Below are 23,947 nucleotides of genomic sequence, written 5' to 3' on the forward strand. Positions count from 1 at the left end.
AAATTCAAGATAACTACTTACTACTAAAATGTAGAACTTACTTTAACAAGATTAGCACCTCCTTTTTCACAACCAATATGATACTTTTTCTCAGGTGTTTGAAAGGCCAGTAACTCTTTTGTTACCCCAAGGTGGCCTTCCAAGATAGGCTCTTCAACGCCTGTTTCACCTCTACTTTTAACATTATCCTGTCAAAGGAAAAATATAATAGATCTGATTTAAGGAAAAGGACAAAAAAGATCAGTATAAAAGAGAGCTGGAGGAGAGTGATATCTCAGATAATAATGCTGCTAAACCTGTTCATTCAAGTAATTTTGTATTTCTTTGATACAACTGTATCTTAAACAGTAAATGAAAGCAATTTTGCCCCAATAGGACAGACACGATCTTGAGATACTTCTAGTTTTCTGGGATGAAAGGGGAATTAACTAAGGCACTATCTACTGATTTGAAGCCAGGAATACCGCTCATTATATTACAATACATAATACAGCTCCTCAAAACAAGAATACTTCATCCAAAATTTTAACGGTACCAAGGTGAAGAAGCTAGAACAGTTTTCAGAGAACGCTAATCTAGAGGAAAAACGCTTAACAAATTTCAGAAATATATTCTCATAGAACTCTGTACATATAAAAAGTAGCAAATGATGAAATATAAGTATTAATCACACATTTTTTATTTAAAAAATTTTAAAGAACTTTTATTATGATGATAATTTGGAGGAAAAAAATTCAAAAATAACAAATTGGAGGAAAGTAAACATCAGCAGTCTAAGTGCCAACTATGAAGTAAAACATTTATACAAATGTATCTGTATGTTGCTTCTATCAGTCATGAGTTAATAGTTCATCAATGAAAAGCATATATTTTGCTTTACTACCTTGCAGTGTTTTTCTTTTTTTTTTTTTGGCTTAACATGACTCAAAACTATAAACCCTTTTTAAAAAGAAAAAAGATTTAACAGTGAAGTAATAAACTGAACAGGCTTCCCATGTGGCTCAGTGGTAAAGAATCCACCCACAATGCATGATCCGTGCACTCAGTCTCTGGGTTGGGAAGATCCCCTGGAGGAAGAAACAGCAACCCACTCCAGTATTCTGGGTGAGAAAGCCCAAGGACAGAGGAGCCTGGCGGGCTACACAGTCCATGGGGTCCCAAGAGTTGGACACAACTTAGCAATTAACAACAGTAAATGGAACAACTTACCCTAATTCTTTTGAGCCAGTCAATTTCATTGTTGAGAAGAACTTCAGCATTGGGCACATTAATATTATTGTTGAAAGCATAATTAAGAAGGTGCCGAAGAAGAGTGAAGTAGTCACCTGAATGTTTACCTCTCTCTCTTGCTGTGCTCTGAAATACAGTAATTGAAACGTGAATTAGCAAGCCCATGCTCAAAATTAATTTTAACTTTTTAAAAAACCCCAGAGAACGGGTAAGGAGAAGAAATCTAGTATTAATGGCATAAAAAAGATCATTGATTTCTATTTTTCAGGTAAAATCGAGTATTTTTCCCTTAAGTATTTATAAAAAGCAAATAAAAGCCAATGTATAACCAGTAAAGGAAATAACAAGGAATATTCATTATTTATTAAACGTAACTAAAAAAAAAATCTAAAACCACAATTTCCTAAATGTTCCTTAAAGAATAAATCATACTGATAAGTCTATTAAAAAATGTCTTACCCCCAAAATGGTAAAGAGCAAAGTAATGAGGAAAAGCAGAGGTCTGTGTCCCATGCAACATCTGGTGCACATTAAAAAAAACTGCTCCTGTGCCAACTGACGAACAATTCTGAAATAGAAAGTCTATTTAATGTGTTGCTCTAGTGAATAAAACTGACACTAATTATTTGAAACACTGGTTTATCTTTAACAAGGAAAATAAATTAATAGTAAAATTACAAGATAACTCACCATTAGCACTAAAAAAAAAAATCAAAGTTATTTTTCATGAAGTAAAACCTCACATTACACCCACATAGGGTGGAAATTATTGAGTTAAAATTTGTCTTTTTTCACTTTCTTTTATTATTCTCATGTTTTACATTTTTTAATTTTTTATCAGACTACAGTTGATTTCGATGTTGTCAGTTTCTGCTGTACTGCACAACAGATAACTAATATCTCTTAATACGTGCCTTTCAGAATCTTTGCAAACAACAAACAGATGAAACAACATATGTCTATATTTGTAGGATAGCTTTCAAACCTCTCTTGGAACAACACATATACCCTAAAGGATATAAGATGCCATGTAGTAAGCTATATTGTTGTTGCTTAGTCACTAAGTCATGTCTGACTCTGTGTGATGCCATGGACATCTTTTCAATGAACCATGCTTTCAGGCAAACAACGTGGTAATTTTAAGACTACCAGCATTCTCAAACTGTGGAGAAACACAAATGTAGGGGCCTACCCCATACTTTTCCACCTTCAATGCAGGAGGCCAGGGTTCAGCTCCTGGGATGGGAAAATTCCCTAGAGAAGGCAACAGCTAATCACTCCAGTATTTTTGCCTGGAGCATCACATGGAAAGAAGAGCTTGGAGGGGTAGGCTACCATGAGGTAGCAAAGAGGTGGACACAACTGAGTGAATCTCTCCTTCAGTCCATGCTTTACTAAATGACAAACTCAGGGAGAGAGGCCCAGTAATTTACACTTTAAATACCAATCCCAAAGATTCTGATAGAAGTTTGAGGACCATTAAAACATATATTGAATAACATCAATATTAATCTAACAACTCAGACTTACCTCAGTAATCCAGATCTACAAATAATGTCAATTCAGATAGTTGTGTAAAACTGGTAATGCTTAAAACTACAGTCTGTTTTGCTCTGAGAATGTGTTCAAACGGCAAGGCCTTCCCTTACTAGAGTAAATAATAAACTCAATTATGTTTTTTTATTTCACAATAGTAATCTCTCTAAATTTTCTAAATTTTGGTTCTTTCAAGCTTTGTTGATGAGAGTCCTGACATCAGAACAGAGCCAAACACATGCTGGATGTTAAATAGTGCGTGAACATTATAACGTGGATAAATATCATTATTTCTAATTGCTAGCTGCTAAAGCTCTGAAATAAATGTATGTTTGTTTCATACTACAGGTGGGCAGGTGCTTTACCACTGAGCCACCAGGGTACAGGACTGCCTACTAATTCTACTTAACAATTTAAGTGCAAAACTTCTGAGAACACCAACCATAATCCTGAAGAAACCACTCTCTGGATTGTGTCTCGAGAACTGTTGTGTTAGAAGAAGCAATGCCAAAGTCCAGTTCTCCTGTTCCTCTCTTCATTACTCTAGAAAGTTGTATGATTTTTCTTTCACTGACACTATCACAGGAGTATAAACAAGTAATGGAGGAGGAGGAAGAAGAAGAAGAATAAACGGTTCAAATAAACTATATCTGAAGTCAGGTTACTGGCCTGACTTCAATTCACATACATTTGCCCCAATATAAGCTGAGGTAATTTCTGAACTTTTAAAAGTCCCTCTGATTTACAAAACAACAGAAAACAGGAGTTTAGAAACCTCCAAATACTACTTAAAATGTTGCACATGTATAGATTTCTTCACAATTTTCTGCACAGGTGAATAAATACTTTTAACAAATTTTCAAAGGAGTTTCACAATGCATTGCTCAAGCTCAGTATAAAAAAAACAGGTACGGAAGAAGACATGGAAAATGGAAAACTCTCTACATTGCTGGTAAGCCTATACTGTAACTCCTGTGGAGCCGGAGGAAGCTAAAGGATTACTACATGACCTAAGAGATCCACTCCAAATTACAAACTCAAAAGAACTGAAAATGGGAACTCAACCAGTTTCTACTTCACAATAGTCACAGCAGCACTATTCACAACAGCCAAAAATAGAAACAATTGAAGTGTTCACCAAAAGGTGAATGCAAAAACAACAATACAATACATACATAGAATGAAATATTATTCAGCATTAAAAATAAAGAAAATTCCTTAACATGCTACATGTTTGAACCTTGAGATTATGCTAAATCAAAACAAGTGATAACCCAAAAGGACCAATAATATGTAATTCTATTTATATGCTGTACTGACAATAGGTGAATACAAAGACACAGAATGCAAATTAGAGATAAACAGGGGTAGAGAGGTTGGAAATGGGAGTTGAGTACTGTTTAAAAAATATGTTTGGGATAATGAAAATTTAGGAATTAGTGGTAACTGCCCAACACTGTAAATACTCTTAATGTTATTCACATAATAGTTGTTAAAATCTCTAATTCTTAGTTATAAATAACTATCTTTATATTCAGTAGCTCAGTAGTGTCCAATTCTTCGCAAGTCCATAGGTTATAGCCTGCCAGGCTCTTCTGTCCATGATATTCTCCAGGCAAGAATACTGGAATAGATAGCCATTTCCTCCTCCAAGGGATCTTCCCAACCCAGGGATCAAACTGGCATCTCCTTTATCTCCCACACTGCCTGCAGAATCTTCACCACTGAACTACCAGAGATGTAACTATATGTTAATACTTTACCGCAACTGAAAAACTACGAAAGAAAAAAAATCAAGAAAAAATCAAGAAAACATCTTCAGCTTACATGAAAAACATAAAAAAATGTTTCCAAAATATCAAAATGCTACAAAGACAAGAAAAATGCTTCCTTAATTGACTTCTGAGATTTTGATCAAAATTAACTCATGTCTGCCTAAAGAATAAGGTCAGTTTTCTTTTAAATCAACAAAGACAATCACTTACTTGCTGGGACAATGCAATAATAAGTCAATGATAAATGTCTGCCAAGCCTTTTCTTTATTAAGTGCATCCAGGGCTGTTGGAACTAGAGCAAAACATAGAGTCATCACTTCCAGTGCTTCACAGCAAACCTGTTCATCTTCCACGTCTGGCTCATGGCTTGGACTGCTGGTCTGTAAAATGATGAGGCATAAACTACTGGTGATACACTGAAGAAAACATTCAAAATCTTTTAGTTAGTATTTAAAACTTACCTGTACCCACTAAAGACCATTTGTCTTTAGTCTCTTTACCTGTAGATTTTGAGACTCTTTAGAATATATCCCAAAATGGATTAAAGGAACATGTTTAATAAAAGCTAAGTATTGCTTCCTTGTCCTTCTGGATATTAGTATATTTCTATACTTATCATGATGCCTTTCCAAAGCGTAACTCTGGCACTGTACTTGGAATGTTGATTAGTTTTATTTTATAGCTTTATCTACAATGCCATTTAAAGAAGCAATTAGCTTACACAAATGTTGAGGAAGGTTATAGAAGATTTTCCCAATGTAAAATATATTTGCCTGTAGTTAATAATTTTATGTTTCCATTTATCAAAAAATAAAATCAATTTCAATATAATATATGCCTAGAATGGACCAGTCATTTAAATATCCAAAAAGAGGAGCTTTACAATTCCAATATCCACTCTCTCCTATAAACTATATAGAAGTGACTACTCCAGACAAGTAAATAGAAAATCCAGGAGCAAAACAGTCTCATTTCTGCAAATAATTTACCTTATCAAATGAGGAAGAGGGATAATACCAAAACAGTAAAAACTGTTGCTATACCTGAAGGCTATAAAACAAGCAAGTAAAATATCTGAATGTTATGATTCCACAAACTCATAGGAAGCACAATTATTAAAGGAAACTGGGAAAAGCAAATTCTTTACAGCTTAACTATATTCAACTCAATAAGATGTTAGAAAAAAAAAATTTACAAGAAAGCTTTCTTACAGTGAGATCCATAAGTAGTTTATTTTCAAAGTAAAAATTTTCATGTTCTCATGTTAATTACAGAATTTTATTTTAAACCATTAGATACATAGGTGACTTCGTCTTCAAAGAGGGCAGACAAGACGAAAATTTAGTCATATGCAAAATTAACATTTACATAAAGGAATACATTTCTGTAATGACTCTTACCATCTCGTAAATTTTAGTGATTTCTTCATTTGGGCTAAATACTAGCTCCAATGTCCCACATCCTGATGCCCAGGTGATTTTCTGTATAGCTCTAATAACACAAATATCAGGCATGTATCTTGAAGCCTGAAAGAAAACGAATAATCAGTAGTGCTGACACTAGTGCTGACTCTACTAGACAGTAGAGAGAAATAATCAGAAAACAAAAATTTCTTTATTGTGAAAGTAGTAGGATAAAAAGCTATACATAAAGTTAACTATGCCTCCTTCTTCTGACACTCTCTGTTTTCTTTAAGGTCCAAAGTAGGCAAAGTCTGGCAGATGCAAATTATTACATATAAGATGAATAAACATTCACAAGGATTATGTTTAATATCCTGTGATTAACCATAATGGGGAAAAAATGTGAAGAAGAATACACACACACATATGCATAACTGAATCACTTTGCTGTATAGCAAAAAATTTTTTTTTCCATTTATTATTACTTGGAGGCTAATTAGTTTACAATATTATAGTGGGTTTTGCCATACACTGACATGAATCAGCCATAGATTTACATGTGTTCCCCATCCCGATCCCCCCTCCCACCTCCCTCTCTACCCGATTCCTCTGGGTCTTCCCAGTGCACCAGGCCCGAGCACTTGTCTCATGCATCCAGCCTGGGCTGGTGATCCGTTTCACCCTTGATAGTATACTTGTTTCAATGCTATTCTCTCAGAACATCCCACCCTCGCCTTCTCCCACACAGTCCAAAAGTCTATTCTGTACATCTGTGTCTCTTTTTCTGTCTTGCATACATGGTTATCGTTACCATCTTTCTAAATTTCACATATATGCGTTAGTATACTGTATTGGTGTTTATCTTTTTGGCTTACTTCACTCTGTATAATGAGCTCCAATTTCATCCATCTCATTAGAACTGATTCAAATGAATTCTTTTTAATGGCTAAGTAATAGTCCATGGTGTATATGTACCACAGCTTCCTCATCCATTCATCTGCTGATGGGCATCTAGGTTGCTTCCATGTCCTGGCTATTATAAACAGTGCTGCGATGAACACTGGGGTACACGTGTCTCTTTCAGATCTGGTTTCCTCCATATGTATGCCCAAGAGTGGGATTGCTGGGTCACATGGGAGTTCTATTTCCAGTTTTTTAAGGAATCTCCACACTGTTTCTCCATAGTGGCTGTACTAGTTTGCATTCCCACCAACAGTGTAAGAGGGTTCCCTTTTCTCCACACCCTCTCCAGCATTTATTGCTTAAAGACTTTTGGATAGCAGCCATCCTGACTGGCGTGTAATGGTACCTCATTGTGGTTTTGATTTGCATTTCTCTGATAATGAGTGATGTTGAGCATCTTTTCATGTGTTTGTTAGTGTATGGAAAAACTTAACACAACATTGTAGATCAACTATACTTCAATAATGTTTAAGAAAATTTTAAAAATTAATAAAATAAAAACTAAGTTTTAGTCTCATTTTTCTAAATCTTCAAATGAAGTCTGAGTATGTATGGTGATGAAGCAAAAGTATGCTTCTCAGCTATAGCAACAATATAGGCTTCAAGTTAAGATCTAATCTAGCTGAAACACTGTTCACAAGACTTTTACAAATACAAAAACCCCAAATTACCCAGCCATTCCAATCCTGTAAGTTCACCCAGAAATGAGAAAATGTACGCCCAAGAAGCACTTGTGACATACTGATGAATTTTTAAAATTCATCATTTCAATAGCAAAGAAAACTAGGAATAACACAAATGTTCATTAGCGGAACAAATAGAATGACAATAAAACGTGGTTTTACTCAAAATGAATTCACTACTGACACATAATTTCACAATCATGCTGATTACAATAATCCAGACACAAGAGTATATAATATGATTCATGTAAACTTAAAATACAACAATTTTACAGTGACAAAAGCAACAATAAATGTCTAGGCTCAGTAAGAAAGAACTTTTGGGACTAATGGAAATATTCTGTTTCTTGACTGCATCATTAAACATTATGTCAAAACTCAGTATATCTTTTATTTTGATCTAGTTTATTCAATATAAATTATAGCTCAAAAAAGCCTATTCAAAGGTTTTTTTAAAGTACTTTCTAAAGTATTAATAATGATACATAACATTAAATTTTAGCTAATGTAAGAGAATCTAACATGAAAAACCGCAGAGTATTCAACCTCAAATTGTGGTAGAAACTGTGTCAAGAACAGTAAAAAAGTTAGCCATCCAAGATGTAGGAACTTTCAACATTTGATACTAACCTCATCAGATATTTGTTGAGCAAGACGTATTGATACATTTCTAAGAATACACTCAGATGACGGGTTAGGAATGCTCTGAAGAGCATTTTGTAGCACCACTGCTTGATCATGAGTAACTTGATTAATCTTGGGGGGGGGGGGGGGGGAAAAAAACCTTTTTACTTGGAGTAAAAACCTGTATATAACTAAACTTCAAAAATATGTACACAAAAAAAATTCATCCATATGCTCCTTCTCCATAGTCTCTATCATCCGTTCACTTATCTACAGTAGAATGTATGGTCTTCAGCATTTCAGATTGTCATCCAGTAGACTTCTATCATTGGCTGCCTTTTAAAGTCACAAGTTTCCTCTGCAAACTCCAATTTCATATGAATTCAATAATGTTCCTACAACTGTGTTCACTTTCACTTGCATAAGATACTGACAGGGTTCTGAACAAATCTACATGTCTCCAGTTAAATTCTTTGCTAGCCCTCCTACTCAGCAAATGACCATACCTGCCATGATATGACTAAGAAAAGTGGGGGTACCAGATAAAGAGACTTTTGATTTCTTACCATCTAAACTCTAAATTCATATTTGTCACTTCCTTTCCTTTCAGTCTTTAAAATGTTTTTTATGTTCTGTTCAAAAGTATTTTCCCTACCCATGTTTTAAACTTCATCACCAAAAAATCATGAGTAAGTCCCCACAACTTAATCTTCCCTGTTTTCTGTATCAACCTCCTACAGTTAAGTTCTGGTAAGCAAATCTTTCCAAAAACAGATATTTTAAGAAGTTCAAGCGTTTGTGGAGGTGCTGCCATAGTCTCTAGGTAGACAATGAAAATTTACGGCTCTTTAAGGCTTCCAGTTGTTCTCTGTTAAGTGCAAATCAAAGAAGTTTAACCTTCTGTTTAACTTACTGTTATTTATATTATTATTATAATTATCAAGCACATTTTATTTAAAGATCAACTTGCTGCTGCTAAGTCACTTCATTAGTGTCTGACTCTGTGTGACCCCATAGACGGCAGCCCACCAGGCTCCCCCGTCCCTGGGATTCTCCAGGCAAGAATACTTGAGTGTTGCCACGTCCTTCTCCAAGATCTACTTGCGAGGTGCTACTAAATGAGATTTCAAACAAAAATTGCATGAAGAAGAGTTTTACTACAATTTCAGAATCCACTGCATCTTCAATCAGTTAAACTCTTGGGTCATTTTTAATATTAGAGCCAAGTTACTTTATCTGCTTAGACTGTTTCACTTAAAAAAAGAAAGAGAAATAAAATGGACTGAGCAAATATATTGATTAAATGAGATGAAGTATAATGATTAACATTAGAAGACTCAATGTATTTATTTAGACGATTACAAATTTCGAATAAACTAGCCTGAACACATACATGAATCATGTAAGCTTCTGTTAGCTTTCATCATACTGTGCCTTAAGCAATGTAAGGCATATAACAGACGCGTAATAAATTGTTTATTCAATGAATAAAACCATTTTCAAACTGTTAATTCAATCTCACTAATTATTAGGGTTTATTTTTCAGTCAAAGTCTTATGGCACTTTTACACTGAAACTGTTGTTAATTAAGGTCACCAGTGATATACTGATTTCTAGTTCATTAAACTGAGATGTGGATTAAGCAAGTTTTGCAAGATAAAAATAACTATTTCCTTTCACTTATCATACTGACAGAACTAAATATTCCCTTTAAAAAAACAAGGTCTCAAATTGTTCACTGAAAAGGAATTAAGGTAAACAAAAAATTTTTAAAGTATAAATGTGAAAAAAACACTATGAAGTTTTACTTCAGATTATAAATTCTTAAATCCATGAGAAAAAAAAATGGAGTTAGTTTTATCAGTTACAGTATTCATCAAACTGTGACCCACTTCTATATTATATGTGGCCCTATAATAAACATTTTTTTAAACACTAATTTTTCACTTAGAAAAAACTGAACGTGGTAAACTTGAAATATGCCTTCCCAAGTGGCACCAGTGGTAAAGAACCTGCCTACAAAGCAGGAGACATAAGAGACATGGGTTGGATCCCCTGGGTCAGGAAGATCCACTGGAGAAGGGCACGGCAACCCACTCCAGTATGTCTGCCTGGAGAATCCCATGGACAGAGGAGCCTGGTGGGCTACAGTTCATGAGGCCACAAAGCACTGGACATGACTTAAGTGACTCAGCAGCACACATGTACCTTTGGATCCTTATAACATTTTCTAAATAGTAAGTCTTAGGGAAAAAGACAAGAAGACATAAAATTGTCTTGTATCTACTTCAATAAGCCCCCACAGAAAGGATCATGACCAAAAACCTATCAGTTTTTATGTAAATATACACAAAAGGAACAGTATAAAGCAGTCTAACTTACAGTGAAAACACAGCACTCTTAACTTTTTAAAAATTTACTTATATAAATTTTAACTTTTTAAATGAAACTTTCAAAACCATACAAAAACAGAAACAATATAAATAATCTTTAAGTACTAACTATCCAGCTTCAATAATTACAAACAAAAAGCTAATCTTGCTGCCCACATCACCCCAGAATTATCTGAGAAAATTCTAGACATTCTATTTCAAAAGAAATGACTGAGCATATGACTATTTTTTTAAAAACCTCATGCTTATTTTAATTACTTACTATTATTTTTTCTAGCTGCCCTATGCTGCTCAAAAAATCTTCCTGAGCCCTGGAAGTGAAAGTGCTGAGTCCTTACCACTGGACAACCAGGTAATTCCTAACTATTCTTTTAAACAAAACCTGAAATACTAACATCCCACCTAAATAAAAAAAACAATTTTAACATCAAAAATCTAGGAATTATTTAAATTTCCCTGGTTAAGAACTAACTCGTTTCTAAAGAAAAAAATCTGTATCTCTAAGCCACTTTTTCTTGAGCAATTTAATTAAGTCATCCCTTGTAATGTGAATAAACTCAATGAGAAAGGATGACACTTTCAACCTCTGCACCAAATCTCATGTCTTGATTTGCTTTAAGGATGCTACCAGCATAAACAGTCTTTGGCAGTCATAGTGGTTAAGCTGGTTGGTGAGAAGAGAGGTGGGCAATTTGCAAAATAAATCTTTTCTTATATAACCACTTATCAGTATATGCCTTTCAGGTATCAGGTAACAAAATATTAGTGTGAAGTTTTTGAGACTTAAAGGAAAAGTCAAAACAATAAAATACTTAAAGGTAATGAAATATCCTCTGAGGTGAGTGTAATCAGTACATATCATTCACATTTTGGGACTTCCCTGGCAGTCCAGTGGTCAGGGTACTATGCCTCCAATGCAGGAGACACAGGTTTGATCCCTGGTCTGGGAACTAAGATCCCAAATGTTGTACCTCACAGCCAAAATAAAATTTACATTTCAGTATAAATAAAACAACAGATTGAACTGAACTTGCATTCTGTACTTAAGTCACTGAAGGGTCTAATTTTAAAAACTAAATCCTAAACACAAAGCATTTCAAAAAATTATTACCGGTGTTATGGGATCTGCACCGTCTACAACTGGCTGACAAGCTTCTGCTACAGCTCTAATATGGCCATAACCTACTGCAGTTAACAAGAGTTTGGCTATTTTAAGACCACTGAAGTATGCACCCCTTCGTGTTTCCGTATCTGTATTTGGCAGGAAGTTGTTTTTTGTCAGCATACTCAGTACAAGGGATAAGCCACCACTTTTCAAGAAGTGAAACTGAAAGTCACAAGAATCATCTGCCAGAGGCATATCAGCAGGCATTAACAAGGCATAAACAACCTGAAAAAAAGGAAGGGGTGGGGAGGGACAGAGACTGTATTAAGTATATTTAATTTAATCTGTAACTTCTATTTCCCTTATTATTGCTAAGAAATTTGTAACCATTCCAAAAAATTACAAATCATGATATCACCACATGATGAAAAATTCTAATTTTGAAAAGGAAAGAACCAACCTCTGTTAGATATAAAACTCGGGAAGCAGAAGGACCAAAGAAAAGTGAATCAAGAGATGGTCCAAGGTTATTTTCTCCAAGTTTTGCCTGGTCCAAACAAACAGCTCTTAGTTTTTCTACTATTGTGCTATCTGTAAAGAAAACAGACATAGACTAAAGTAAAACAGATTATGCTGTTAATATTTCATATTCAACATACTACAGTATTAAACTGAAACATTTATAAATACAACAAAGCTGAACTATAAGTTCAAATGTCACAAGACATAACCAGATCTGGACTGCTTAATGATCAACCAGGGCTCTTTGTCACCTCAATATATGATGTGAACAGCTGCTACTGAGAGACCTCAAATGAATATCTCCTCCTTCATCCACTGGAGACAGAAGAAAAAAAAAAAAAAAAAGCAACACTGAAAAGGAATTAATTCTGCTTGAAATATAAACAATGCAAGCTCCTCCCACCAAGGTCTAAATTACTTGTCTCACAGTACATTACACAAAAACTTTTAGCTTCAAGGGGAGGTGTATGTTGAAAAGAAAATGGCAAAAGAAACTATTATTTTCTTATGTAAGCTGAAGTAAGAAAAGCAATTTATTCTCTTTTGTCATATATAAAGATATGAAGCTTAAAAACAATATACACAATGAAAGAAACACTAAAAAGACAGTGTCCTCTTTGGAAAAAGCTTAGCAGCAAATCTGCATGACCTTAGATTAGGACAAGTGACAAGAGGGAAAAAACAGAGAAACTGGACTTCATGAAAGGACACTATTTAGACAGTGAAAAGAATATAAAGACTTTAAATTATATGATTTAATAAAGGATTTTATCAGAATTTACCAAAAACACTTATGAAACAATAATAAAAAGACAAATAATCCAAATAAAAATAAGCAAAGACTGTGAACAGACATTTCCCCAAAGATATGCCAACTGTTAGTAAGCAAATTATTAGGTATCAAGGAAATGCAAATCACAATCACATAAAGATACCACCTTCACATGTTGGTCAAAATGTGGAGAAACTGGAACCCTCATACCTTATTCTGGGAATAGAAAATGTACCACATATTTTACCACAACAAGAAAACCAAAACAAAATCAAGCAAATGATTTTGAGTAAGTGATTGGGGGGGGGGGGGGGGGGGCATGTAATGAGTTGATATTAACAATGCTGCTCTGTAGTTCAGGGAAAGGCAATGTCAAGTTTGCAGTGATTAAAAAAACTGCTAATTTGTTGCTTGCATTATAAATAAAAATACGTTCAAATAAACTGAGAAAACTAATACAACCAGAGCAAAATCTGATAAAACAATCACAGAAAAAGATTTAGGAGGAAAAGTCTTAAAAAGCTTGTGGAAAGAGAAAACAGCTTGTGGAAATGTAAGATGTTTAAAACCTAGGTCATTCATTCACTGCATTGCTCATCAGCAAGTAGTTTGTGGAAAATATGTCAATCTATCAATGTACTATTAAGCAGCAGTGTCAATAGTGAACTTCATTTAGTTTCTTGGACTTAACAATCTTTATGAACTTTTACTGGAAATATAATATGGGTATTCTAATTTGCCATACCATATAGCAGTGCAGTGTTTTAGCAAAATAGTAATGTTTTAACTGTTTTACTAGTAAAGTGATTTTTGTTAAAGCTTAGGGTAAAAAATTAAAATTCTGAACAAACAGAAATATTCTCAAACACTGTAAACAAAACCACAGACTGGTTTAGAAATTTAGTTTATGCTGCAGGTCTGATATTTCTTAATGAATTTAACCTACAATTACAAAACAGTGCTAAAAATATTGCAGTAAAATCATTAAGATACCAACTACAAAAAGCAGTTCGACGTCCACACCTACAGGTTTTAGCATTCAAATGTTTCAAGAAAAGTGAGTCAACAATACAAAAACAGAAAACAAAATGAAAAATAACCTAGGATTTCGTTGTTAAGACTCTTAAGCTTCTACAGTTGATCCCTAGGTCAAGGAGCTAAGACCCCACACGGACAATGCATGGCTAAAAATGTAAGCAAAGTAAAAACCCCTACATGGTTCCAAAAAGCAAAATGTGAATTGACCATGCAATGATTACTACACTAAAACCAAGCAAATTAAGTGCTGTGTAAGCATGTAAGTAGTAGTCTACCACTACTTCAAAGACCCTCAGTCTCTATTGTTTGAACACTGCCTCAAATCTCATCTCACATCTTTGCTATTTGTGTTGGCATAGTTTGTTTCTGTGAAAAAATGGCTCTCAAGTAATTAATTGATCAAGCAAACTGTCAGAGGCTAAGCAGCACAAAGTGCTGTCAACAAGAAAATAAAAAATTTAGTTCTTTGGGGCTTTTAGTTCTTTAGTTTTTTAAGGGCTATAAAATTGTTACAAATAAACTGAGCATTCACATAATAAAGCAGAAAGAAGCTGAAATCTCTGTTAGCACTGTCCCTACAGTGGCTAATCTAGTCTATTTCATGGTTATCTTCTTGCAACCACTGGCAAAACATTAAGCATGTGGCTAGATGATATGTTCAGAGAGCATATCCTAACCAAAAGAAAACTATATACAAAAAAGCATTTGGCACTCCACAAGAACTGAGGGGGTTTAGAGGAACAAAAGCAAAGAGTTCAAGGCTAGTAAGGGACAGCAGGTAATCTATGCAAAGCACTATAACCTCAAGAACTTAAACATCATGTGATAAAAGGCATGGCTGATGCTGATAGAGTATCATCATTTGCAGAAGGGGTTAAGAAATTCATGGAAGAAAATGGCTACATTCAGAGCAAGTTTTCCATTGTGATCAAACAACTTTGTTCCAGAAAAAATGCTCAACTCAACTTCTATTCATCAGAATACCAAGCTAAAGTTCAAGGCCTGGAAAGATCACATCACTAGTTTGTGTGTGGCAATGCAGTGGGTCTCATGATCAAGCCAAGCTTCCTTTGTTGAGGAAACAATACCCAGCAGTCAAAAACAAATTCAATAATGACTGGGGCTGGCAATCCCACTGCTGGGCATACACACTGAGGAAACCAGAATTGAAAGAGACACATGTAATGTACCCCAATGTTCACTGCAGCACTGTTTACAATAGCTAGGACATGGAAGCAACCTAGATGTCCATCGGCAAAAGAAAGGATAAGAAAGCTGTTGCGTATATACACAATGGAATATTACTCAGTTATTAAAAAGAACGCATTTGAAAAAAAAAAAAGAACGCATTTAAATCAGTTCTAATGAGGTGGAGGAAACAGGAGCCTATTATAGAGAATCAAGTAAGTCAGAAAGAAAAACACCAATACAGTGTATTAACGCACATATATGGACTCTGGAAAGATGGTTAACAATGGCCCTATATGCGAGATAGCAAAAGAGACACAGACATAAAGAAAAAACTTTTGGACTCTGTGGGAGAAGGCAAGGATGAGATGATTTGAGAGAGGAGCACTGAAACATGTATATTACCATATGTGAAATAAATCCCCGGTCCAAGTTTGATGCATGAAACAGGGTACTCAAGGCCAGTGCACAGGGACAACCCAGAGGGATGGGATGGGGAGGGAGGGGGGAGGAAGTTTCAGGATGGGGGACACATGTACACCAATGACTGATTCATATCAATGTATGGCAAAGACCATCACAATAGTGTAAAGTAATTAGCCTCCAATTAAAGTTTTTTTTAATTAATTAAAAAAAAAAAAAGTGTGCCTGGGGCTTAGCTATCTTGTCCTCAAAATGACTTCACAAGTGCTTCATTACAGAGGTGAACAAATACATCGTGAGAAGGAGACTTCCTTCATGGTCCTCCTAACAGACAATGGTTACAACCACCCCTAATCTCTGCATCACGAAATGGTGTTCCTGACTCCTATAACTCTATGTCACTGCTGAAACCAAGAGATTAAACAATTCATCAAATGTATCAAGGTGATTTATACTTCATCTTCAGGAGATTCATGCCACTCTTCCGGCTAAATTTCCCTCCAACACCATGAATCTAAGAAGCTTCAACTGCAGATACAACAGTGCTTACTAAGTTGCAGACTATTGACACTTTACAGCCCAAGACAATCAGTGGACCTCTGAAATCATTATGGGGTAAAGAAAGTCAATTATTTCAGGGGCTTCCTCACAATTAATGAAGGAGTCAAGAACCTCTTGCACCAACAAAGTCCTACTATATATAGCACAGGAGCCTTTATTCAATCAGCTCAGTTCAGTCATTCAGTCATGTCTGACTCTTTGAGACCCCATGAATCGCAGCATGCCAGGCCTCCCTGTCCATCACCAACTCCCAGAGATTACTCAAACTCATGTCTATCGAGTCGGTGATGCAATCCAGCCATCTCATCCTCTGTCGTCCCCTTCTCCTCCTGCCACCAATCCCTCCCAGCATCAGGGTCTTTTCCACTGAGTCAACTCTTCGCATGAGGTGGCCAAAGTATTGGAGTTTCAGCTTCAGCATCAGTCCTTCCAATGAACACCCAGGACTGCTTTCCTTTAGGATGGACTGGCTGGATCTCCTTGCCATCCAAGGGACTCTCAACAGTCTTTTCCAACACCACAGTTCAAAAGCATCAATTCTTCGATGCTCAGCTTTCTTCACAGTCCAACTCTCACATCCATACGTGACCACTGGAAAACCATAGCCTTGACTAACTAGATGGATGTTTGTTGACAAAGTTATGTCTCTGCTTTTTAATATGCCATCTAGGTTTGTCATAACTTTATTCAATATCCTGTGATAAACAATAATGGAAAAGAGTAATAATAAAAAAGAATACCCTGAATGTTCCAATGCATCAATAAGTTGGAAGGTTCTTCCTAGGATGACACAGGATAACTGAGGAACAGATTAAAGAGCACAGACAAATTTCTACCAATAAGTAAGTTCAATTGCTCAGTCCTGTCCAACCCCTTGTGACCCCATGGACTACAGCATGCTGGGCAGCGTTCTCTGTCCATCACCAACTCCTGGAGCTTACTCAAACTCATGTGCATCAAGTTGGTGATGGTCATTAAATATCTCATCCTGTCTTCAATCTCTGCCAGCATCAAGGGCTTTTCCAATCAGGTTCTTCCCATCAGGTGTCCAAAGTATTAGAATTTCAGCTTCAGCCCTTCCAATGAATATTCAGGATTGATTTCCTTTAAGAGTGACTGAATTGATCTCCTTGCAGTCCAAAGAACTCTCAACAGACTTCTCCAACACCACAGTTCAAAAGTATCAAATTCTTCAGCACTCAGCTCTCTTTAAAGTCCAACTCTCATATCTATATATGACTACTGGAAAAACCATAGCTTTGACTAGATGAACTTTGTTGGCAAAGTAACATCTCTGCTTTTTTAATATGTTATCTAGGTTGGTCATAACTTTTCTTCCAAGGAGCAAGCATCTCTTAATTTCATGGCTGCAGCCACCATCTGCAGTGATTTTGAAGCCCAAGAAAACAAAAGTCTGTCACTGTTTCCATTGTTTCTCCATCTACTTACCATGTAGGGACTGGACCAGATGCCAGGATCTTCACTGTTTGAATGTTGAGTTTTAGGTCAACTTTTTCACTCTCCTCTTTCACTTTCATCAAGAGCCTCTTTAACAGTTCTTTGCTTTCTGCCATAAGGATGTATCTGATGTTATTGATATTTCTTCCACCAATCTTGATTCCAGTTCATGCTTCATCCAGTCCAGCATTTCTCATGATGTACTCTGCATATAAGTTAAACAAGCAGTGTGACAATACACAGCCTTAACGTACTCCTTTACCAATTTGGAACCAGTCTTTTGTTCCATGCCTGGTTCTAGCTGTTGCTTCTTGACCTGCATACAGATTTCTCAGAAGGCAGGTAAGGTGGTCTGGTATTTCCATTTCTACAGTTTGTTGTGATCACAGAGTCAAAGGTTTTGGCATAATCAATAAAGAAGTAGATGTCTTTCTGGAACTCTCTTTTTTGAGGATCCAGAGGATGCTGGCAATGTATCTCTCGTTCCTCAGTGTCTTCTGAATGCAGCCTGAACATCTGGAAGTTCTTGGTTCACATACTATTGAAGCCTGGCTTGGAGAATTTTGAGCATTACTTTGCTAGTGTGTGAGATGAGTGCAAATTGTGCAGTAGTCTGAACATTCTTTGGCACTGCCTTTCTTTGGAACTGGAATGAAAACTGACCTTTTCCAGTCCTGTGGCCACTGCTGAGTTTTCCAAATTTGCTGGCATATTCTGTGCAGCACCTTAACAGTGTTATCTAGTATTTCAAAGGGCACAAATGGAATTCCACCACCTCACTAGCTTTGTTCATGGTCATGCTTCCTAAGGCCGACTTGACTTCACATTCCAGGATCTGGTTCTAGTTGAGTGATCACACCCTTGTGGCTATCTTGGTCATGAAGATCTTTTTTCTATAGTTCTGTGTATTCCTGCCACTTCTTAATATCTTCTGCATCTATTAAGTCCATATAATTGCTGTCCTTTATTGTGCTCATCTCTGCATGAAATGGTCCCTTGGTATCTCTAATTTTCTAGTTGGAGATCTCTAATTTCTACCAAAAAGGAACTAAAAACTCTGCTAACATCTTCTACAGATGACAATGATAATGAGGCAGGAGATTAAGCAGAAATAGAACCATCAATCTGGACACCTGAAAAATGCAGCAGGTTTTCACGAGGCAACAACAGTTTATCCTACCTTGCTTTATTTTACTTGCTGCAGAGCTCAAAGTCTTAAGCACTGGACCACAAGGGAAATTCCAGGCACCAACTGTTTAAAAAAATACAGTCCTCATATACAATCCTTCCCTAGAGGTTAAGGAAGCCTCTATGTCACCCAAAGTATAATAATATGACTTACAACTACTGTTAATTTGTTCGATGATCCAAATAAAGAAGAAAGGAAACAAATTCTTATGTTAATGTTTGTAACTAAAGCACCTATAGTTATGAAGTCTCAACCTTCTACTCTTAAAAGATTCTTAGTCTTTAACTGTCACTGATCCTGACAACAGTGTATCTGAACTTCTTCAAAATCTCAGAGTTTAGAATCTGAACCCAGTCCTTCCAATATATGATCCTTTAATATATATCAATGACTGGAGTTACCCTGGTGTTGAACACCTTAACGACAGTGTCACACATCTTACTCTTCACAACATCAGGTCTGTAGGCATGTACTGTCATGAACACTGTCTTCATTATCATTACGAAAGAGTTAAAAAAGAAAAAATATTGGAGAATGTTAAATAGCATATGTTTGTATCGTAATGGTGGTAGACGGTGCAAGTTTGTTATTTTCTTATACTTAAATTTCCTATATATACTTTTGCTTTAAATACTGTTTTATTCAGTCAGTTTTCTTTCAGCTCACTATTAGAAAGCAATATCCAAGTGTAAGAAACATTATGGTTAGGGTCCAAAAGGGGCTCAGAGCGTATTATTTAAAAATGGCCCATTGTGGTAACCTGACAAAAAACGGATGAAGTCACAGTGACCACACTGCCCTGGTGGGCATCCTGTTTTTTTCCTTAAAGCAATAGCCTATTTTTCTCTGCTGGTGCCAGTTTATCAAGACCACATGACAACCCAACAGTGAGATACCTCCAACAGGCAAAGGATAAACTAAGGCCTTCAGGGCACAATTTCCCATTGACAGGGTATAAGATGGAGAGGGAAATGGCAACCCAATCCAGTATCCTTGCCAGGAAAATCCCATGGACAGAGGAGCCTGGCAGGCTACGGTCCAAAGAGTCACAAACAGTCAGACACGACTGAAGCGATGGGAAACACACACAGAGAATATAAGGGCTAGCTGTAAACAGCGACACATACACACAGAGTATAAGAAGGGTTGGCTGTAAACAGTGACACACAAACACACAGTATAAAAAGAGCTGGCTGTAGGGTAAGCACTGGTTTCTCACTAAAGCCAGTCACTTTCTCTCACTCTCTTTTTCTCTGCGCTCGCCTTAGAGTTAATTATGCCACTTCCTCTGTTTACTATGCAATTAGACTTACCATCTATACCAAACAATCACAAACTTTTCTTGTCATTATTCACTAAACAAAACAAGACAACAACCATTTACAGCTTGTTAGGTATTATAAGTATGGTAGAGATGATTTAAATTATGACAGATATATTTTCCAAACTGAGATTACAGTTCCTGCTGCATTTCAAACCTTGAATTAAGTGCAAAGGAAACTCCATTATTTCAAAGTGCAATGAACAACGTAATTGAAAAGCTTCCAATCTAGCCTAAAATTCAAAGTGATTAAGCTGCAATGCAATGACATAATAAAAATCAAATATTGAGAAAAATTAAAGAAATATAAATGCCTTTTATATATGCTCATGGAGCATTACCTGTTTGTGTGAAAACCATGCCAAAGATAAAATAATCTGTATTTTACAGACAAGCAATAACAAATGAACATTTGCAACTGATTTGATAAAATGGAACACAGACTTTGAACTTCAAAAAGTATTATAATGCCCTAAAGAGTTCCATGACTTCCATTAGTGGACTCATATCATAAAAACTGCACTATATGATTTTAGCTTGAATTGTGCTAATAAAAACCTCTGTGATAATTTGTTTTCCTTTATTTAAGTACCTACATGGTATCCTTGATTTTCATCTACTGGTCTACACAACCTAATATATTTGCTACCAGTCTTTAACAGGAAAAGTTTTCTAATCTTTGCTAAAAATGTTACTGGAATAACTGGTGCATCTTGAATGGATACAATCAATTACATGATGAAAATCTGGCTGCTAATTTTCTGCTTTACATTTTTAATTCTCTATTAGACAACAGACTGTCTTTATTTGAAGGAAATCACAGTATCATTCTGGAGAATAACAAAATATCAGATCAATTACTCTCATATAGTTAAGAAATAAAAAGTTTTTGTAATATATTTCCTAATTTTCTGTAACTTTGTGAATTCTTCCCAGTAATAAGACATGGTTGGTTTTACAAAACATAAGGCTTAGATGAACAAATATTATATTACGGTACAAACACATCAAAGCGTTCATAAAATACAACAGAACTGTAAGGAAGGAAAAAAAAAAAGATAGTGAAAATGTTACAATAAGCTAAAAAAGTCAATTCAGAATTACATCAACATAACCTTCAAAAGAAAACTGTAATTAGCCAAAACATGAAAATGAATTTAGTAAATCCAACAGGACCTTCTGATGCATAATGTATTTTCAAAAGCATAAATAAAACAATGCCAAAAATATTAAAAATTTCCAAATCTCTCATGTCTGAACTAAGAAGTTAAATCACTTGACTGACCAAGTGCACTAAGCAGTCACCACCAATGAAAATAAAACAATTCTTCCTCTCCTAAAAAAATTCATATAAAGACAAGTCATCAGATCTCAACTAAAGGTTGAGAAAGAAAAAAGAGAAAAAAGCTTCTCCACAGAAAAAAGATTGATAAAACTGGCTTCAGTCTTCCAGATGGTCAATACTGCATGAAATTACTATGGAAAGTTTCAGCCTTTAATTCTATGCTCAAACTATTATAAATAAAATGAACAAAAATACTATAATAGATTACAGTTCAGTGGCATTGAGAATAATAATTTTTTATGTTAAAAAATCTGCTTCCCATATAACTTTTTGTTTGTTTCAGAAGGTTATGCTTCAGCAAACTGAGGACTAAGTGTGAAGACAGAGGTGTACCAGAGGGTCTAGCATACAAAAGTTGTATAAACAAGTCTGAGAATAATGATATCCAGAAAAAATAGACTGGAGAAAAAGAAAAACTAAGAAATAATACATCTATCCATGTTGAAAATTGTTTTAAAAAATTACTGCAGGGAATGTGGAAAATTTAATAATAAACAGCAGAGAAAATCAAGCAAATAATAGGGAGTGATTTTAAAAAAATTTTTTTAACTATATGCCCTTAAATATTTTTAAATGGTTCACATTAAATTTCTCATCAGCAATGGTATGAATGATACATGATCAACACTAGACTATACCACAAGATATGTATTTAAAAAACAGTATTTATTTATTAATTATGTGTCAGCATTAGCAACAGAGTGCAGAGAGAAATGGGGAGGTATTTTTCTTACCCATTGGCATAAGTTTCATAAGTATTCTGGCTCCATCTCTAAGAGGTGGTATATTCAGATTGCTACCTAAGTCAGCGACTTGCCAAAGGAAAGAGATGTACCTGGGATGTTGTGACATTATCTGGAATATAGAATACGAAAAGTATATACCTATAAATTATGTCAAAAAATTTTGTTATTCAAAATTGTCCTATACAGTTTCCCTACATAAATTTTCTACTTATAAATATCATCTTTGCCTATGCCATCTTTACTATCTGAAACTGCTGGCCTTCCTTATCTTCTCACTTTTACAAATCAACTGATTCTTCATAATGAAAATGCAGTCATTTATTAAATAAGCCTTCAAAGCTTCTCTGAATTCTATACAGTTCTCAAAGCTATTTATAGAAGACACTTCATCCTTCAGGGGTAACTACTACAGACTAAATTCCTATTCTAACTGTTGCAAGAAGTCAAATTCCTCTTACACAGAAGTGGTACTATCCCAGAATAAGTCTTATGAAAGAGGGGTAGACAGGAGTGAGAAAAAGGCTGTTCCTTCAGATGTAAAATTATTAAGAAAATGAAAAAAACAGCAGATTGTATGTTTCTGTAATGATTCAAAGGAAAGGCTAATATTTTCTAGAATATATGTTTAGTATTATCCAAATGTAATCAATTAATTCTTTCCAAATATAATCCTATATCCATGCGGAAATTTTATTTTAAAATCCAACACCAAAAAATTCAACAAGAAGTTAATATTTAACTGTATATTTATTAGATATTTGCCCAATCTAAAAAACATGTAAACTTGTTAAGAAAGCAGCCATTCTACACATTTCTCTGTATTATCAAAGAACAGTGTAATGCTTTGCATACAATATCTACTCACCACCCCAGGCAAACAACTTTCCACTTCTGGTTTAGGGCCATCACTGTAACGATTACAATGGGTCCCAGGAGATCCAGTTGAGGAATCAGAAGAACTATCAGGGCTGGAAGGCATATTGCAACTTACTTGTGTAAGTTTGGCCGTAATTATCTGAAAAATGACAGCATGTATAAGTACAAAAGAAAATGGAAAATACCTGCACAAAATATAAACTACATATCATAAAGCTAAAAAATATTTTCTGCTTCAACTTTAGACAAATGATTAAAAAGTTAAAATAAACACTTAGTAGTTATCTCCTCGACAACACTACTGTCAAGACATCTGTCTTACTTAAGGTTATAACCAAAACACCTAACAGAGAAGGCTGCACACAATTAGATGCTGAATAAATATTTACAAACAAATGAAAAACAGCCTCTATGTTTAATTTTGGGAGAATATTTGAAAATTATATGTACTTACTGATTTGTCTTTTAAGTTTAGCTGTCCAATTAGCTTTCTGTCATCTTCAGAATCTATTAATTCACCACCTACAAAGAGTTCAATTTTTGTATGGGCTACATTTGCCTTAATACGATTGAGAATACATCGTCGTACTGAACCAACAGTATCATTTGTATGAGACCATATATCCAAATCATCAACCTGTCTGCCATGGTTTGGAAACCGAACTATGAGAGAGAGATGTTTACCACGGAATGCTCTGTGAGAGAAAAAACAATAATATTCAAGAGAAGGTCAAGACAAAAATTTGAGAATTTAACATTTCCTTCCTAACAGGAAGGTAGACTGATTTTGCATTTA

General features: G+C 35.2%; 1 protein-coding gene across 4 annotated transcripts in view; it reads right to left on the reverse strand.

The window, feature by feature from the left end:
- The window catches only part of LOC133051956 (probable ubiquitin carboxyl-terminal hydrolase FAF-X), a 144,016-nt gene that overhangs the window by 40,451 nt on the left and 79,618 nt on the right, over nt 1–23,947 (reverse strand). For 3 of the 4 annotated variants that reach the window (XM_061136636.1, XM_061136633.1, XM_061136634.1), the window contains 11 exons: nt 23,606–23,846; nt 23,141–23,290; nt 22,264–22,384; nt 12,173–12,303; nt 11,719–11,997; nt 8,221–8,346; nt 5,942–6,067; nt 4,752–4,921; nt 1,690–1,798; nt 1,210–1,356; nt 42–188 (listed from right to left, as the gene is read on the reverse strand). In XM_061136636.1, the coding sequence (XP_060992619.1) occupies nt 42–188; nt 1,210–1,356; nt 1,690–1,798; nt 4,752–4,921; nt 5,942–6,067; nt 8,221–8,346; nt 11,719–11,997; nt 12,173–12,303; nt 22,264–22,384; nt 23,141–23,290; nt 23,606–23,846 (1,747 nt within the window). The remainder of the gene's footprint in view (nt 1–41; nt 189–1,209; nt 1,357–1,689; nt 1,799–4,751; nt 4,922–5,941; nt 6,068–8,220; nt 8,347–11,718; nt 11,998–12,172; nt 12,304–22,263; nt 22,385–23,140; nt 23,291–23,605; nt 23,847–23,947) is intronic. The other variant, XM_061136635.1, reaches the window with a different exon arrangement.

The sequence above is a fragment of the Dama dama genome, chromosome X (genome assembly GCF_033118175.1).
Source record: "Dama dama isolate Ldn47 chromosome X, ASM3311817v1, whole genome shotgun sequence".
NCBI classification, from domain to species: Eukaryota; Metazoa; Chordata; class Mammalia; order Artiodactyla; family Cervidae; genus Dama; species Dama dama.